Raw genomic sequence first — 18,486 nt, forward strand, 5'->3', positions numbered from 1 at the left:
GGAGAACTGGGTCACTAAATGAACTCAATCCAAAAAATAAGTAAACAAGAAAAAGTTTATAGTTTGTCCAGAACGAGCAGCATTGTTAAATGTTAATATGAATGATGTATTTATAATAAATACACTGTATTCAAACCATTAATCAAAATAATCCAGATTATAATGAAAAAAGTATTTCATCTATTTAAATCTGTCAAACTGAGATGAGACTATAACAGCATTTTACACCACAGCCTGTCCAGTGCATTACAATGCATTCATTAGCACAGTGGTTTTTACATCTGGGGCTCTGAATCACTCAAAGGGCAACAAAATGAATCTGAAGAGTCACATAATTGCTGTTTTTCTTCAAATTTATCGTACAATATGAGAAATATAATTTTATTCTTGAATGGATGGATCACTTTACTTGTAACAGATACACAGTATGCAGTGAAATAGAGTAAATTTAGCTCAGTTTCTATGTCTTTTCACAGCTTTTGGCATTTCCTTTGTTTTTATTAACCACATGGTGAATACCACTTTATTATTATTTAACCAAAATATTCAATTAACAGACTTTATTTGTTGAAATGATGATCTAATTTAGAGAGTTATGAGGAAATTCTGCCTCCGCTCAAAAGCCAAATCTGGTCTGAAATTTAAAACAAACAAACATTTGTCCAGATAAATTAATTCAACCTAAATAAAAAAAAAAAGCCAGATGTCAGAAAACTGGAGGATTATTTAAAGGAAGTGAGCTGATAAGTGCTAAAAAGGCATACCCAGGTGTCATTAGGAGGTGGGCTTCTGGCCTGCAGCCACAGCAAACCTGTTGGGATTTTCAACCAAAAGCAGCCAACTGAATCTAGGTCAGTGCTGCATAAAAGGATGCCCACATTCTTCCACAATGTTTCTCCCAACCATAAAAAAGAAAGCTGCCATATCAGCTCATTTCACTGACCTACAAATCCGTTTATGTTATACTGCTGTGTCATGGAAACAGAGTACTTGTAAGTCTGATTTTGTTGGTAATTGCCCTGTCAGCAGTATGTAATTAATAGTTGTGCAAAAACACATAAATAAAAGAACAAAGGTGCCCATGACAGACCAATTATCAGAGAGGTTTGGAAAACCATATGTCAGAAAATAACGCAGGCTGAGGATGGAGAAGGAAACGTGGCATGACATCAGCTGGAGTGGTTCAGGTCCATATAGGTAGCAGATTTCTTGGAATTAACCTTTAACCTCTGGACTGAATTTGATTCCATAGAATGAAGTGTATGAGATGCAGCAGTGACAAGTGTTTCCCTGGTGGTGCATTTGTCTTTTTTCCTTGTAATTGAATGGATGGGTGAGGTGATCGATGTACTGGGGTGACTGCTATTAAGCACTATCATGCTAATGAGATCAGCACTGTTCTCAAGAAGAATCATAATCTCAACAAAGAAAATTTAATCACTTCCATTGTTCTTCCAGTGTCCTACAGTTTAAAGAAGAATTGCAATTCTGTTTACTTTTAATCAAAGATTCCCTGCAGATCGATATGGTGCACATCAGTCTCTCAGACTGATAAAGCAACAATATCTGCACTTCTTCAGACCCACAAAGAGAGATCAGAATCACATTTCACAACTGATTATCACACATTTTTGCAAGCACCAAATAATAAGTTAAAAAAAATATAGCTGACCTGTTCCAGGTGACAGTTCCAGACACTCTCTGCATTTCTCCCAGCGCTGCCAGTAACAAAGAGGATTTCCCACAACCCACCTGGCCCACAATCATCGTCAGCTTACCTGAGAGATTTCATGAAGAAGAGGCAACAGTACTGTAAGTGAATGAGCACGTGAAACAACTGAATAGAGAAACAAGCGAAGCAGGGGCAGACAGACTGTACATGGCACTGCTTGATGCTCACCAAAGGGAATTTTGATGTCCACATTTGAAAGCGTTGGTGCTCCATCGACCCAGGTGAAATAGCCATTTGATATCTGAAAAGATGCACAGGCACATGCGGTAAAAACATCAAACAAAGAATAATTTTTCTCTCTTTGTAAGCGCGCAATCCTTCTCAAAATGGTGCATACCGGCGTGTGAGGCTATAAAGTAACTGTTGCCTAATTCTTATTCATGTCATGCTGGTGTTGTTTACTTGCTTCCAGAATATTTTGGTGACATACAGAGAATGAATTACTGTATGCAGGCAAAGAATTGCATGGCATGTGTCAAAATGCTCAGATTTCCTACAAGCTGTAGTGCCTTTTCACTGTGCAATACTTTTTGTTAATATCCAATGGTGCAATAGACTCACAATACCTGAAACTTGAAATGTGCAATTCCCTTGTACTCTTATTCCTGTTTATTCTATTTATCCCTTTTGTATACTCTGTATTTATATATGTCTCTGTAGTTATATATGTGTATATATGGTATAACCGAATTTCCCGGAGGAACCCACCTGAGGGATTAATAAAGTTTCATCTAATCTAATATAATCTAATTATTGAAAATCCCGCTTACAGTAACCCAGATATTAATATGTGGATGACAGCAAATGCAAATCTCACGCAATTCAGTGCAAATGTAGAAACTGTGTTAAAAAAAAAACACCAAAATATTTTTACAAGTTGACTTAAAATCTGATAAGTGGTGTCCAAAACATCATGCATGATGTACAGACTGTGCTGTGATGATGACATTTCAAGCTAATTGGTTCAGCTTTGAAACGGTTTTGAAGAGCAGTGATGCTCTGAGGACTTTGATCTCGTAGGGTTAGGGAGTGTGATAAGTAACATACCACATCTTGAATATGGATACAAATTAAACAGTATATACAAATAAAAATCAGGAACATGTTAGTATACTACTAAACCAAAATAAAATCTAAAACAACACTCCTACATGAGCTGGTGAAAATGTTAAAAAAAAAAAAAGACCCTGCAGGGAATGAGTATTCACTTCCTAACAAATGCTAAACATAAATCTCCAAATTTAGTTAAAGTAACAATAATAAATGTCTGATAAACGTTGGGCTCCTGGGTATCTCAACTCATATCTACCTCACCTGCAGCCCAGTCTGGAGGCTCATTGGTCTCTCTGACTGTCTCTCTCACCTTGATGCAGATATCTTGATCTACATCCTGAAAGGGTCCATCGCCTTCGTGGTTCCCCTCTGAGCCATAGTTTTTCCAGTCATCCCGCGCGGGGCGCTTCCGATTCACCACCTTCAGGGGCTGGAAAAATCGGGATAAAGAGGAGGAGGAGCAGGACAAAGGGAAAGGTTTAGAGGATGACTAAAGGAGGATTGTATAACATGCAGCACAAAGGACAAAGAGGTAACGGTGAGGAAGGCGGTAAGGTAGAGGATGAAAATGTTCAAAGGAGTCACTTTGAAAGAGATTTTATCCACTTTGTTTTCTAAACTCAAGCCCTTACCACAGCCTGGTACCGATTTTGGTTGTGATTGCTGGAGCCAGTGGGTAACGTTGCTTTGGGCTCCTGCTCGTCTCCGATCTCATCGCTCGAAAAAAACTCGCTGAGCTTCTGAACGCTGCAAATAAAACAGAGGACAGAAAAGCAATGAAGCAATAAATACTAAAATAAAATATGCATCATAAATAAAATTAACAGGCTGTTATTAATATAGCCAACATAAAGCATCATAATAAATTCTCATAATAAAAGCCCGGCTCAAGTGAAGTGGCATTTAAATTAGTTCACTTTCATTCATGTGAAGAGAACTGCTGTTTAGTGTCACATCTTTCATTTGCCCATGCTGACTGGCTAATCAATGAAACACAGTTCACTAAGGATGAGCTTTATCAGCTGGTCTGCCTCTGTCACACACACCCACATATCTCTGCATCACCTTCACTTTACTCCTTCTCCTTGATGAATAAATTACAAAATCAGTGCCAAATAAAAAGAGCTGAAACTTGTTATATCCTATTTTCTTCATTTATGTCTTTAAGTTCTCCAGAGATTAAACACCTGGTATAGATGAGAAAAGTACACGTCCAAATCTACGGCATTAAAATGAGAAGATCACAAGAAAAACATACCTCCAAAATCAACTGGATTATGTAATGAGAATGACTCATGATTCACTCACATGTTCAGTCCAAAAGTCTAAAAAATGCATTTCTGTTTCTTTACAGTATATTGCTACGATCAAATCCTCTCTTTCCTCTCAAAGAAACATTTTCTCATGTTGAGTGAAGATAAGCTGAGGTGTTAAATCTAAATTTCCCCCCCCTTGTCGTTGATTAAGTGTGTGAGATAGCACAGTCCCAAAATAGAAACCTCAAAGGATCGCAAACTGCTCGACTTAAAATGTTTACCGCTGCTAAACCCAGCACACAATGAGTGCTGAGAACACATATTTAAATTACAGCTGCAGATCACAGGGAGGGTAAATCTGAATTTATTCTTTCTAAGAATCTTAAATATGAGATGTAACAGTCATTTTATTGCTTGGCATTTGTTTCACCATGCATGTAAAAATTTGAACTCAACACCATCACAAGTACGATGGCTTATAGCAAGCTGTTTCTGCAGCTAAATTTCCACTGCTTCTCCTCTCCAAGCACATTGCTTTAAGAAGCCCGCGTCTGCCATGCCGCGAACAGCTGCCCACGACGAGGTGGGTGGCTATATCGTCAGAAAAGAACGTCTGAAAATACGATCCCTCTGAAATCAGAAAGGGGTTCTAACATTACCGTACAGTTAAGAGGGTGAGTTTCAATCTATAATCTACTACATTTAACAAGTAACCAGGCTGCCGACACCGTTGTAGGAGGCTGTTTAAAGGAAAAGAAACGTGTCCTGTTGTGGCAATTTCATCCATCCATCACACATAATTCACAATTACTGCTAAGAGCTACAGACTGAGATGATGGGATTCAACGTTCCTTATTACCTGAAGAGTGCTAACGAGAAGAGCTCTGCTTCGCTGATTTTATGAGACGTCCCCAGAGGATTGTTTTAATTAGTAAACTCCTTCATATTTGAATTTGATAATGATCTGACAGCTTATGTTTACAAAAGACATGCCTAACCAGGGTGGTTCAGTTCCATCACTGTAGTGACGGTTGGAGTCGTCTCAAAGTGCTTTGAATTGTAAGGTAAAGATCCCACAGTCTTACAGAGGGACCAGCTGAGGAGTGCAGGAAAGAGAGAGTACACACACCAACAACACAAAACATAAACTAACACCTTTTCGGATTTTATTATTTATAGGTCAATCGGTAGCCTATCAAGACATCTGCAGACATGTGGCACATTTTCTCAGAAGATAAAGGTATAAAATAGCTTGATCATATCTATTCTAATTACCCTGCACAGATACAGCATGAAACAATCAGTTTCATCACCCAAGACAATAAGAAAAGCAGCCAGAAGGATCGGAGATCTGAGTTGTGATAGCGGAGTAGCTGCTCTGCACCACCCTAATGACAACCGATGTTACGATTGGCAAACTAATTGAAATTGGTGAGATTAATAAACATTAGTGTCAGAGACCAGTTGACTGAAGTAACTGAGGAGTGTGGGTTTTTGTTACTCGAGAAAAGGCTGATCTAATAAGCTGATCCATCCACTGCGGGTAAAGGTCAAGTGCTTCATCTAATCGAGCCGCTTTTCATGACTTTGCTCAGTCTGTTGTTGTAGTTTAAGTCTCCTGCCGCACGACTGTCTTCAAAAATGTTATTTGTCCAAACACGGCTTTCTTTCTCACCTAACCAGGGCCTTGACAGTGGAGCGCACCACGCTGGAGAGGAGGAAGAGGGGTGTGACCAGGATGTGAAAAAGGGACAGAGAGGCAAAGGCCACAGCTGGTGACAGATCAGCGTCCTCTGAGATGTGGACGTGAACCACAAATGTCTGCAGGTTCAGAAGGAGCACATAATGGGAAAAGTTAGTCTCATAATAACAATTTTCATCCTTTAATTGATAACTTTTTGGCTGCCAGTCCGACATGCATCATCTTGTTAAGAGTCTGAAGATTAAATCAAATGATAGATGAGGCGTTTGTCTCCATGTGTCCTTCACAGTCATCCTGTTCCTTGGTATCAGTCTGACTTTTCTCATTTGTCATCACTCAAGTCTACATCCATGAAGGACTTCAGAAAGTCCTCCACTGTCTCAGTGTGAAACGTCACTGGACAGTCAGACTACTTGGCACTGTCTCTGCTCTACCCTTCACACTGGGAACAAGACAACAAGATAAAAGTCCCAGCTAACTTAAGCATAATGATTATTACATTTTAAATTAAACTTACCGTCAACACAGCTGCTATAGGAATAGCCGCATTCATGAAAACTGAAAGAAAATAAGAAAATCACAAAAGCTGTAAGAGAATTAAACATTTTTTAACATTTTTTTTGACCTTATATCGTTTTTTGCTCAGATGTTGTGTTGAAACATCACATAACTGATATTGAACATCTCTTTTGTTCATGGCTGGAATTTAATTTCCTCCCAGCAGCAGGTGCGTACAAGCTAATCAATCAAGGTAATGAATTCAAGTCTTGTAAAAACTTTTCTCCTGTCCATCATTTTCTAATTTTCTGTCACTCTCTAATATAAGATAATATTTAAAAGTGGCATGTTGTCCGGATATAAACAGATGAAAACACTCAATTGTCATAAAAATGCTTTGCTTCATAAATCTTTCCTGAGTCGTCTGTCAGTGAGGAAATGATATTGCTTCTTCCCTCCTCTACAACAATCGGCAACTATTGATTTTAGATTTAGGACTCAGCCTGTTATAGGACTGTTCATCTAAGCGTGTAGGAGAAAAGAGGATGGACAATGAGAGAAAAATAAATGACTATCAAGTAATAATGTTGAGCACTGTAACAATAATCCAGGCTAGCCTTCAATACTGGTTTTTATCACATCTAGTTACTTTTAGAGTTTCAGTAGACTAATTTTAAATATTGACTGGAACCTATGGGGCTAAAACATGAACTTAGATTCAGATTTTTCAGTCTGAAGATTTTCCATCTTTTCTGTTATACTATGTGAAAGTTTTAAGCCAAAAACATGTGCAAACATACATGGAAATACACATGCATAAGGCAAAAACAATGTCTGCAACGAGCTTCAAAGTCAGTATTTGGCATGACCGTCACTTTTCTTCGTCACAGCCTGAACTCTCTTTCTTATAATTCCTTCAAGTAGTGTTCAGGAATCGTTCTCTGGGCTTTTTGAAGGACTTTCAAAGCTCTTCTTTGTATGTTGGTTGCCTTTTGTTCATTTCTGTCAAGATGATCCTCCTGATAGGCTCTGGGGAGGCTACTGCATGTCTGGTAGTGTTACAGTGTGCATTTTTGTTGCCAGTCAGATGCTTTCCAGATGGTATTGGATGGTGGATATGTTTCTGAGATAATAATTATATCAGTTTTGACAAGATCCCAAGATCACTGTAAACACTTATGGTTGCACTGCTCTCCTTAGTTACTCCATAAGATACGTTGCATACATGTGCAGACGCAAACCATGACAGAATCTCAACACTGTATTTTACAGATGGCTGCAGACACTCTCTGTTGTACCTCTCTCCTTCTCTGTCTATTCTGTTGACAATTTCATCATATGACCTGTTGCCACTGATTTTAAATCCAGTTCTTGTGTAATTTTTGTCATACCTCAGCCTTTCCTTCCTGGTTCTCCTCCCTAACAATGCCTTTTTGACAGCTTCCATTACTAAGGAGGCTTCAAAGAAGAGAAGATCAACCGAATGATGAATGTCTCAGGTCTTTGCAGGATGTTTTTTTTTCCTGTAGTTTGCGATTATGACTTTCCAGCCACTTTTTAAGAAGATATTTGGTTAAAAATAAAAATGTATGGTTGTCATTTTTCCAGGAACTAATAGGTCAGGGTTAAATAACTTGAAAATGCTCATGTATAAAAACTGGACTAAAATAATGAGTGAAAAAACAGCAAAGCTCTTTTAGCAACTCTGAAAGAGCTTCGGGAAACCTGGAGGACTGTTGCTTACCACCACTTTAAAAACTTTACAGGGAAATCAGACTACTTGGAAGCCATAAATTCAAAATAAGGAGGCTGGCTGATGACTTTTGCACGGTACTGTTTATATACTGCTTCAGTAGTAAAACCAAAGTTTTAAACAGCAGGGTCAGCATTTGTAATCCAGTCTGAAAAGTTCCGTCTGCAAATTGGTCCAAACACTTTGTTTCAATCTCGGATCTTTGATCTGTCATGTCAGTGACACACATCTGGCTGTGAACACAGAAGCTCAAGCTGCTTACTGATCAAGTCTTATGTTTAAGAAGAAAGCGGAGTTAAAGGCAGGAAGGGGGCAGCATAAGTTAAATATTGGACTACTGAGAAATCTGAATCATACAAAACTACTCTAAAAGAGTCCAGGAATCAAGTCAAATATCATTAGTGGGAGGGGACCAAAGGAACTTACTGGATATGGATGTGTAAAGAGCAAAGGCCTGCAGGCTGGTGAGCTCTTTAACCCTGGTCTCCTCCACACTGTCACAGAAGATGCGCTCCCAAGCATACAGTTTCAGCAGCTTGATGCCCCGCAGCAGTTCGTTGGTCTTCTTCAGGCGCTCACTGGAATATTCCTGATAAAGGCACATTTGATTACCTAACCTCAATCCAGCACATCAAGGCACAGCAGCGATAACAAGGACTGACAAAAACACTGTAATCATATTTGACTGGTTGTATTAAATGTATCTTTGGAGCAGATAGGCCTGAGGTAAGGAGGGTTTGTGGAAAGTGGCTGTCCTCATTCCCCAAGGAGATGATAGCTGTTATTTTGAGGTGCTGCTATTCACTCTGACCAAGTGGCAATCATGTGCAGTTGGTTATAAAAAGGTCAGAAGATTACCATCCATTTATTTTTTAAATATATTCGCTTAAATGACACACTCGGCCATCCTCAGATGCAAACATGACCAAAACTAGAAACAAATAGTTACATAGTTATACATCTTTTAAAAAAGAAAGAAAGAAAGGCCCATGGTAGCACTCACCAGGGTGCTTTTCTGTGTTTGGGATAGCTTTGTGGCCACAAAGTATTGTACAGGAGCTAACACAGCAATGACGGTCGCTCCAATCAAGGCACTGATTCCCAAGAGGTAGTAGAGCAGGATCACTCCCACAACAATCTGAGCAGGGAAGAAAAAAAACATTAAGCAGGAGATGAAAACAAGATTTCCACAGAGGTAGTTTTCATTCACACAACACTCCCCACTGACAATTACAAAATCCATATGAATTTACCGCAGAGCTTTCTGTGAAGTGGTGACCTTATAGTAGGTCAGCTTATAGCAAACCTCCCACCTAATATCCAGTGAATACAAAGATAGAAAGGAGTCACCAGAGAGTAGGTGAGTGATTGGTTTTCTCTTTATTCTTTATAAAGGCCTAGAAAGGTGTCAGCTGCATAAACCACCAGCCCCCACACAGTTTCTGTCAGCTCCTCACATCAATCGCACATAACTGGAGCTAAGCAGCCAAGCTATACACATCTGTGAGGTTTCCACTACTTTATATGCATCTTTTTTATATATATATCTTGCATCACCTTCTGCCTTTGCAGCTCCCTAAGGACTGCAGCATTGTTTAAAAAAAGGAACCAAATCTGCTCTTTGCAATTGCAGCTGGTCATGCTGCAAGCATCATCTCACATAGATGTTAAATGAGAAGGAAATAGACAAACTTCAACAACAAGAGCTTTGATTAGCTCATCCTGAGTCATAACTGATCCTGTCACAACAGATACTTTGGCTTGTCATAGCAGGAAAAGCAAAGGTGTAATTATTAATATTTTTAAAAAGACTTAATTCCGTTCAGGTTCCTGTTATTGTACATGCTGGTTCACTGCTATTGCTCACTGGGACACCTGATGGACCAGAGCCATTGTTAACATAACCACAATGCCAAGAATGGCCTTTCTGTATCACGAATAAAAGACTGATATCTCTGGTTGCTTAAAGCAACACGGTGAGTTTTAAAGCATTCATCATTTTGTTTTGTCTTTTTTCTACCTGCCTATAAAAGATATTTTGGAGGAAAAACACAGATGTAAGAAATAAAACAACTGATGCCTGAATTCAGACTTTGGGATTGTGGTACTAGGTCCCATCTCTGTCTTTTCTACCATGACTAAAAAAAATGCTGGATAGCCTCACAGCAGAAACATAGTATTGAAATAATTGTATCTGTTATGTGAGGCATCAGCAGGGCTAATAAAATATTAAAATGTTAGTGCAGTCACTAATCTGAAACACAGAGAAATGCAGAGGTAACTAGATCATGTGAAAAAGGTAAAGAGCTGTCACGTCTGAGATGAGTATTGAACTTCATCCATCTCATCAGTGCAGCAGGCAGTGGAGAGCAAACGCAATGGATTCATTCACAGACGGGTGGGGACGGCCAGTGAATACAAATGCTGCTTTAGTCTCCGAGATACTCACAGAATACTTTTTACTTTTGTTCATTTTAGCACTTTTTCATTTAGTGTTTGACGTGGTTGTCGAGCAAATTATAAAACTAAAAATGAAACAAGGCCCAAACACTAGACAGGGATTTACTATATATGCACGTGTAATGTGCGAGAGGTTTTATGTTAATGAGCATTAATCAGGTAGTATTTATATTGTCTTTGAGTATTCTCTTTCATCGTTTTAGTATTTTAAAATTAAAAATTGCTTTAAGCTCAATTCTTGGAGCTTAAAGCAATTAGCTTGAAAAAGAAAAAACAGTATTTTCTGCTGCAAACAGATAAGAATACATTTATTTGTGCCAACAAAACAAGCCCAAACAGAAGCCTGTAATTGTACATCTCCAAAGGAGTGACACTCACTAGATCTGTGGCAAAAATTCATTTCTTATAAATGTTTTTTTCAAGTGTAATTAAATGTTTTCACATTTCTATTTAATGCAAAAACACCTTTTTCATCTGATATGGGCCAGATGGAAGAAAAATGACATGAAAAATGTATTATACAGGGCCTTGAGAAAGAACAGGTGGGAGGATAAACCATGAGTTTTTGCAGGCATTCTGTGACACAAGAAACTACCTGATCTCCATGTTTTGCTGAAATTGTATTTTTATCATAAACAGTTGTCATATTGAAATCTAATTTATCCCAATGGTATAAAAGTAAACACGCTGAATAACAGTCCTGCTTGTCATAAATTATGCGATCCACTTATTCCAAAGTAGTGCATAAAGGTCGTCTACTGCATGCATTAGGCTGTTCATCTCCAACACCCAGAGCTCAGTTTTTAAGGCCCCACATCTGTGCATGCAATCATTTCTTCTCCCATGCGGTAAAGAGAAAATACAATGCACATTACAGAAAGACAGACACCAAACAATCTGGTATTAAAAATGCAGTGTGATAAACACCTTTGACTCACACCTTTACTAACATCTAACACACTCGTGTGCAGAGAAAACTATCTAACAATACACAATGCAATGCAGTAACAGAAAGCCAGCAAAAGTATGACACAGAGTTACACTTATACCTGCACTGTAACACAGTGTAAAACATTATTTATAGTTCTGCAGTAAAGGACTGCAGCCTAGCAATAGAGCCACATAAATAACAGGAGGCAGAGCAGTCACAGGGATCACCTGAGCTGTGACCATGGTTACAATGACACTGAGTCCCTCGTAGTAAAGACAACATTAAAGGTTCACTCTGGAGCTTTGGACCTCTAGTTCTTGTTTTGTTTATGGACAACTAGATATACAGTCATCCTGAAGGTTTCAAACAGGAGGAGGGTGAAAAATGCTAGCAAGTACACATGGTATAAACAGGATTTCACAATAAATCTGTTTTGCAAAAGGATTTTCGAGAAACGAAAAGCATTCATTAGTTCCAGCTTAAGCTTGGTTACAACTTCATGGTCAGTGGGACTGAATTTTAACATAACTTGCTAGAAAGTTCTACAGGACATCTTCCAGAAGATTTTAGTGCAGACATCTCCGCTCCTGTTCTCTTTAGCAAGTGTTGCAGCTTTCTGGGATGAAATGTATATTAATGGAAGTAACCCACTGCCATTCTGTAGCAGAGAGCAAAAGTTAGAAATATAATTAAAGCATGAAACATATAAAGCTTCAATAAAACACCTACACTGAGTGCTGCTCTCAGTGGAAACAAAACCCTAAAGATATCTACGGAGTAGAGAAGAACAACGTGCTTCATACCTGTACTGGCATGGCCCACAGGTTAGGGCAGAGGAAGAAGAACCACATCAGCTGGTTGGTATCGATGGCAACCAGGTTGCAGATCTGACCTACAGTTAGCTCACCCATGGACATGGTGGAGGTGCACAGACGCATGATTTTGTTGTAGATTTTTGTCTGGGGAGAGAACAAAAAACATAAAAGGGTTGACAGCAATACATTTCCCTATAATGATCATTAGTTAACTGGTGCTTATTATAGTGCTGATTAGTCTTTAACACAATGCTGTGTCTCAATACACACTCACAGACCACCTGTCCAGTTCATCGTTAACATAGATATCTAATTAGCTGGTCACATGGTAACAACTTGGCATGCAGGCAGCTCAAATTGAGCATCAGGTGATTTAAGTTATTTTGAACATTTCATGGGTTTTGCTGCCCAACAGGCTAGTCTGTCAGTTTCAGAAACTGCTGATCTACTGGGATTTACCTCACACAACTACCACAAGAATTTATATAAAATGGGCCACAAAAAGAGAAAATACTAGTCAGCTGCAGTTCTCTGTGTGAAAATGCTTTGTTGATGCCAGAAGTCAGAGGAGAATGATCAGACTGCTTTGAGCTGACAGGAAGGCAACAGCATCAAGAAATAAGCGCTCACTTCAACAGGTATGAATAAGAGCGTCTCTGAACATACAACACATCAAGCCTTGAAGCGGATGGGCTAAAGCAGGAAAAAACCACACTGGGTGGGTGCCACGTGTGTTAGCTAAGAACAGGAAACTGAGACTACAATTTACACAGGATAACCAAAACCGGACAATAGAAGATTACAAAATCTTTGCCGGGTTTGATGAATCTCTATTTCTGCTGCGATATTCAGGCTGTGGGATCAGAATTTGGCATAAACAACATGAAAACACGGATGCTTTCCGTGAGCAACAGATCTAAATCCGACTGCGCACCTTTGGGATGTGCTTACAACAAATCTGCAGCAACTGTGTGATGTTATTGTGTCAATATGGAGCAAGATGTCTGAAGAATGTTTCCTGCAGCTTGTTGACTCTATGCCATGAAGTGAATTGAATAACAACAACCCAGTACTAGCAAGGTGTACCTAATAGTGTCCAGTGAGTGTATATGTCTTAATAAAACCTGGTCTTTATTTAATTTATCATTTATGGCATTGCAAAATCTTCACTGAGCTTTTTTTGTAATTATTTACAATTAAAAAATGCTTTAATGTTTCTTTTTGGCAATTAAGTATTCACTCATTAACAGCAAACTGCCTCTTGTTGCAGCATTATCATGTCCAGACACCCAAATCTGTGGATTTTATTGCTTTAAAATGAAAATGTAAGCAAAGGATAAAATAGACAGTAGTTTCTGTGTTTAATCCTTTTACTGGGTGCCACTGAGTTTATCAGACTTCAGTTTTCCAATAAAAGATCTTTAAACGTCTCATAAACAAAGTTTCCTTAGAGAACAGATCAGTGCAGTGTACCTGTATGGCTCCACGCAGGTTGATGCCTGTTTCAATAGCCACATAGTAAGAGGCCTGGAGGAAAGTCCTCTGCAGGAGTAGGGCGAAGAAGAGCAGCACAGCCAACACGTATGCGTTCTCCAGAAACTCCTTGGAGGAAATGAAATAGATCCCAAGCAGCTTTATCTGGAAGTGCAGACACAGGGAGATGTTAGACAAGCAGGAACAGTTGTTAGGAATATAGGCTGAACTGCCCTGGATTTTTAATTTCAGCTACAAATGTTCCCGTTCATCACTTCAAAATTTGAGGAAAACATCATCCATTTAAAACATATTACCTCCATTTCAGAGCAAGCTTTAATATTGTGCATGAAACTCAATTAAACTGAAATGAAACAGAGGCTTTGGAGTGAAACGCACAGCTGATATGTGGGTGTAGGCTGGAAACCCAAGAAGAACAGGGACACGGTATCTCTCTCAAAAATTTATGAATCCTGCATAACAAAGTAATCGTTCTCCCAGAGGGAATTACAAATTATTGATTAGAAATATGTCTGCACTCCATGGCAACTCATCCTTGTAACTTTCCCTTGTTTTGCTCTCTCGATACTCATTGGCTGAAATTGTCACTATTTTTCAGCTTGATGCCCTGCAGACAAGAATATTTACTGAGTGCTTCTTAAGTCTATTTTTTCTTACCTTTACCTGCATTGGACTTGACTTTCAAACAAATAATTGAAGAGTTATTCTTACAGAAAGACACCCGACCAGAGACAACTTCTAAAGCAATAAGTCTCATAAATATTTGACGAAGTTTAAATTAGAGCACCATCAGGCAAGTGTGCAGGGGAGACAGGGCATCATAACCTTTGAGAGGCCAGAGGAAGCTATGTAATGTCTCTGTTATGCCTAAAGCTGCTCTCATTACCTGAACAAATGCAATAAAACGTGTTGAAATGTTGGACTAGTAAAAATTCAGCATCCGTACTTGCTAATAACAATATTTTTTATGTTATGTTGTGCTGTGTGCATGGCCTCACCGGTGGCTGAATGGTGCGATTGTCTTTGCTGATGTGGTGGACTATGCCAGAGATGCAGAGAGGACCGGCAAAGCCCAGCAGGTCGGCCAGGAAGCGGAACGTGATGCTGAGGATGAGAGGTCTGCCGAATGCTTTTCTCAGGGCTTGCCAGATCCACTTTGGACTTTGCAGTGCTATGCCCTGAGGCCTCTTAAGGGTAATAAAAAGAAGGGCCAGATGTAGAAAAATATTAGCATGAAGACAAATAAGCCACTTTTTAAATATTCTTTGTCAAATACAGCTAATCTGCCAGGGCACAATAACAAGTGTGGCTTTTTTTTATTGAAAGTCTAAATTACAAACAGTAATCAGAGTATTTCGTTAGCATGATGAAGATTACGTATTTGAAGAGAAGTGCCATTTATCTGTGTTGTTGAACTAGCAGCACAACAAAAGGCAAAGAGATTTGAGCATAAAAGCTGGCTAACATAGCAAAAGGAAATAACATAAAAGCTGAGTCAACACCATTAGATCACAGCACTGCAACAGAAACCTTTAAAATGAGGTCAGGTTCAAGGCTCCCATCCACCTCGTTGCTGCATAGGATAGCATGATTAATGGCAAGTTTCACACTGCATCCCATGAAAAGCCTACATAACTCCTCTGAGGGTAATGAAGCTGGAGCACCATGTCAGGGACACAAAAACAGAGATTCCAAGACTGACTGGAGAAGGTATTGCTGTTAATTTATATTTATTTATATACAATTTTATGAATTTCCTAAAACAACACAAGAGCATGGCTCAGTGAGTCAGTTAGTACGATGACAGGAAAACATCTGGACTGCTACGGTGCAGTAAACAGTCCCAGGACATTTTCACTGTGTGTGCGCATCTCTGTGACCATCTCTAAGTCATTCTCAGAACTGTGAGAACAAACGTGACCCTGGTCATGTGCCTCTATCTTTCAATTCAAGCTCATATTAAACATCAGTGTTTGCACACACATACACACACACATCCTTTCTTCCTACCTCAAGTTCAAACAACTAGGAAGGAGGATGTTTCGTTCTCACACACTCACACTGTAACTAGCTTCCCATGAAGTGTAGTGCTTTCACCCCCACAGGGGTCAGGATGTTGCCTCGTTCACAGTAGAATGGGAATGACCTGGCGCCTCCAGGCCCTCCTCTAAATGCCCCACCACCACCCTTCCCCAGCGCTCCACTGGGATCCCTCAGTCTCTCTCATCCTCTGCTCCTGCCGGAAGGAAGTGGGGTTGCGTTCACACTGGACGCACATGCAGACGTGACGTTGAGCGTGACCTTCCAAACACTGGAAAACAATGACCCTACAGAGGACGCCCTTCACATCTGACCCCTGACACGTGCTCCAGAAGTGAGATGGACAGAGAGACAGAGAGGGAAAGAGGAAAGAGAGACAGCTTGGACTGACATTAGCGAGACTAGAAGACCAGAGAAGAAGAGAACGGGACATAAGCTGTGTTCACCACATAAAAGTCTCAAATGAAAATACCAAACACACATCATAATATAATTTTAAAACACATGGAATCTTTCTGGGAGCCATATTAAGAACTAACTCATCTATCGATTCTGCTAAAGAAAGAGGAATTGAAAGAGTTCAAATATTACATTTTATTAGAGAAAGTTTTTCTTCTTCTTTTTTAATAAGCAGCAAATAAAAATGTTATTACATCCATTTAAAACTGGCTTATGCAAATGGACGTATACCAGGAGGAAACCTTCAAAAATGCAGGGATGTGAAGCAAGCCCAACACAGAAAGTCAAAGCCAGCGAGGTGCTTTTATGCATTTCCTCATTTACATATATGGAGATGAAAAAGTACTAGAAAGCCCTTATAGTATGCAAAAATGCAATCTAATATATCACCACCATAAATACCATAAATACAATAAGGTTTAATCAGCACATATCTAAAACAGTAGAGAGGATGGTATACAACTGGGGTAAATCCTAAATAAAACACAAGCACGATATAGAGAATAAGCCTGACCGTGTGTACATACACTACACACATTCTCGTGGCAGTGTGACAATTCACTGTTTACATTAGTCAAGTACTCATCTCTATGATGTCTAAATAAAGTTTATTAGTCCCAGAGTTCAGCAAGCCATGAGTCACTGCAGGAAAGACATTGATTCAAACATACCCGGCAGAAACATTTTTTTAAAAAGCACAGCAAAAACGGGCCAAAATGAAGTGAATAAGCAACATGTTGACTTCTCACAGAAATACTTAAAGTCTTATTTGTGTCTCAGAGCTCAACGTCCAAGATGATCCCCTGATAATCAAAAAGAAACACAGTGTTGAGAGTTTGTGTTCTAACTTTGCCTGTGTGGGATGGATTTCTGTGAAAGCACTGCTTTGCCCCAACAGGCCACAGACTTAAGTGAAGTAATGTTTAACTCTGAATTGACTGTAGGTGTAAATATGAGGGTGAATTTCAGTGATGGACAAAAGTTATGTCCAGGCTAAAGTAGGCCCTGAATTATTCATATTAAAGTCATGGACAGACAGATTTGTGCATTTCACCTTTGCTGGTTATCAGCGCCTGATATATATGCAATCATTTATTCAGCTTAAACAAGGAAATACAAGGAAAGCAGATGTGCTTTTGACACACACATTGACTATTTACTGGACAACAACCTCAGCCCACTTACTGTTCACAAAGATCTACTAATACTAACCTTTTGGTCTTCAAAGGCCTTGCGAAGCTTTATATAGTTTGTGAGTGCTCTCATTGCTATGGGCAGTTTGCCAATGACCTTGAGGTCGATGGGTCGTTTGTGAGCAGAGGTAATGAAGGTGTTCATCCACCAGTAGGTGGCTTTGGATAACAAGTTAACGAAGGGCTGCAGGAAGCGAACGCCGAGGTCCTGAAGGTCTTCGGGAGGCTTCACCTCTGTTGGATTGGCGAAACACATGTAGCGCTGTGACAAAAAGAAGAGCTTTGATTAACTGTTCAGACACACCGTTCAAAAAAAAAAAATGGAATAAAATGGAATTCCCAGCAAAATATGTTCAGCAAGATCCTGAGCGTGAATAATTAGAAAGGTTTGATTTAACAATCGTTTATTCATTTTGTCAGCCAGTAAAATCTAAATTAGCTTTTTAATGAAAGCATGTAATGATTTATTTTCTATTACTTCAACATGAAAGTTCACATCAATTATTAATATAAACTGTTTGCACACTTTTAACAGTGCAGATGAAGACACTTCAAGAAACTGAGGTCTAGCGGGCCAAATTATTGCAGCGGATGATGGGAGAATCTGTTTCTCTGCTGTTTGCCCACGGCTCTGTGATTTAGTAACAGGTGTTTGCTTAGTGCAGAGGTTAACAGAGACAAACACATTGTGAATTGTCCAGAGGAAAAAGACAAGAAAAGAGCACACAGCTCTGACATTTTCTCCATGCTCAGAAAGGGTCAGAAGGCTGAAAATGTCAAAAGCTGAACAATCATCGATAGAATATTAATAAGATACATCTAGAAACGTGATCAGAGACCAGCATGAAGCCTCACACTGAACCACACGTGTGAGGGGGATCTTGTGTCTTTTAGATATACTTTAAATGAAAGTGAAAGGATCAATTTTGCATTCAGAAAAAAAATTTATGCTTTTTTTTTTTTTTTTACTTTTGCATTTGACTTGAAAAGTTTGGATTACTGTTCCAACAGGATGCTTCTGTATCGGTGATAAGCTGGTGTAACTGCACAGTTATCAGTGTTACTTTGGGTTCAATGTGAATCATCAGAAGTTTGCACTA

The 18,486-nt window shown here is 39.2% G+C and overlaps 1 protein-coding gene across 4 annotated transcripts in view; it reads right to left on the reverse strand.

Moving 5' to 3' along the window:
- The window catches only part of abcc8 (ATP-binding cassette, sub-family C (CFTR/MRP), member 8), a 55,808-nt gene that overhangs the window by 24,744 nt on the left and 12,578 nt on the right, over positions 1-18,486 (reverse strand). For 2 of the 4 annotated variants that reach the window (XM_014329247.2, XM_042214173.1), the window contains exons 6-17: positions 17,406-17,648; positions 14,693-14,881; positions 13,674-13,838; positions 12,189-12,344; positions 8,998-9,132; positions 8,421-8,583; positions 6,261-6,301; positions 5,717-5,862; positions 3,418-3,532; positions 3,096-3,275; positions 1,901-1,973; positions 1,673-1,778 (exon numbers count right to left, since the gene is read on the reverse strand). In XM_014329247.2, the coding sequence (XP_014184733.1) occupies positions 1,673-1,778; positions 1,901-1,973; positions 3,096-3,275; positions 3,418-3,532; positions 5,717-5,862; positions 6,261-6,301; positions 8,421-8,583; positions 8,998-9,132; positions 12,189-12,344; positions 13,674-13,838; positions 14,693-14,881; positions 17,406-17,648 (1,712 nt within the window). The remainder of the gene's footprint in view (positions 1-1,672; positions 1,779-1,900; positions 1,974-3,095; positions 3,276-3,417; positions 3,533-5,716; positions 5,863-6,260; positions 6,302-8,420; positions 8,584-8,997; positions 9,133-12,188; positions 12,345-13,673; positions 13,839-14,692; positions 14,882-17,405; positions 17,649-18,486) is intronic. The other 2 variants (XM_005947405.3, XM_005947403.3) reach the window with 1 other exon arrangement.

This window comes from Haplochromis burtoni, unplaced genomic scaffold (assembly GCF_018398535.1).
Source record: "Haplochromis burtoni strain Fernald_Lab_line unplaced genomic scaffold, NCSU_Asbu1 Contig_526, whole genome shotgun sequence".
NCBI lineage: Eukaryota > Metazoa > Chordata > Actinopteri > Cichliformes > Cichlidae > Haplochromis > Haplochromis burtoni.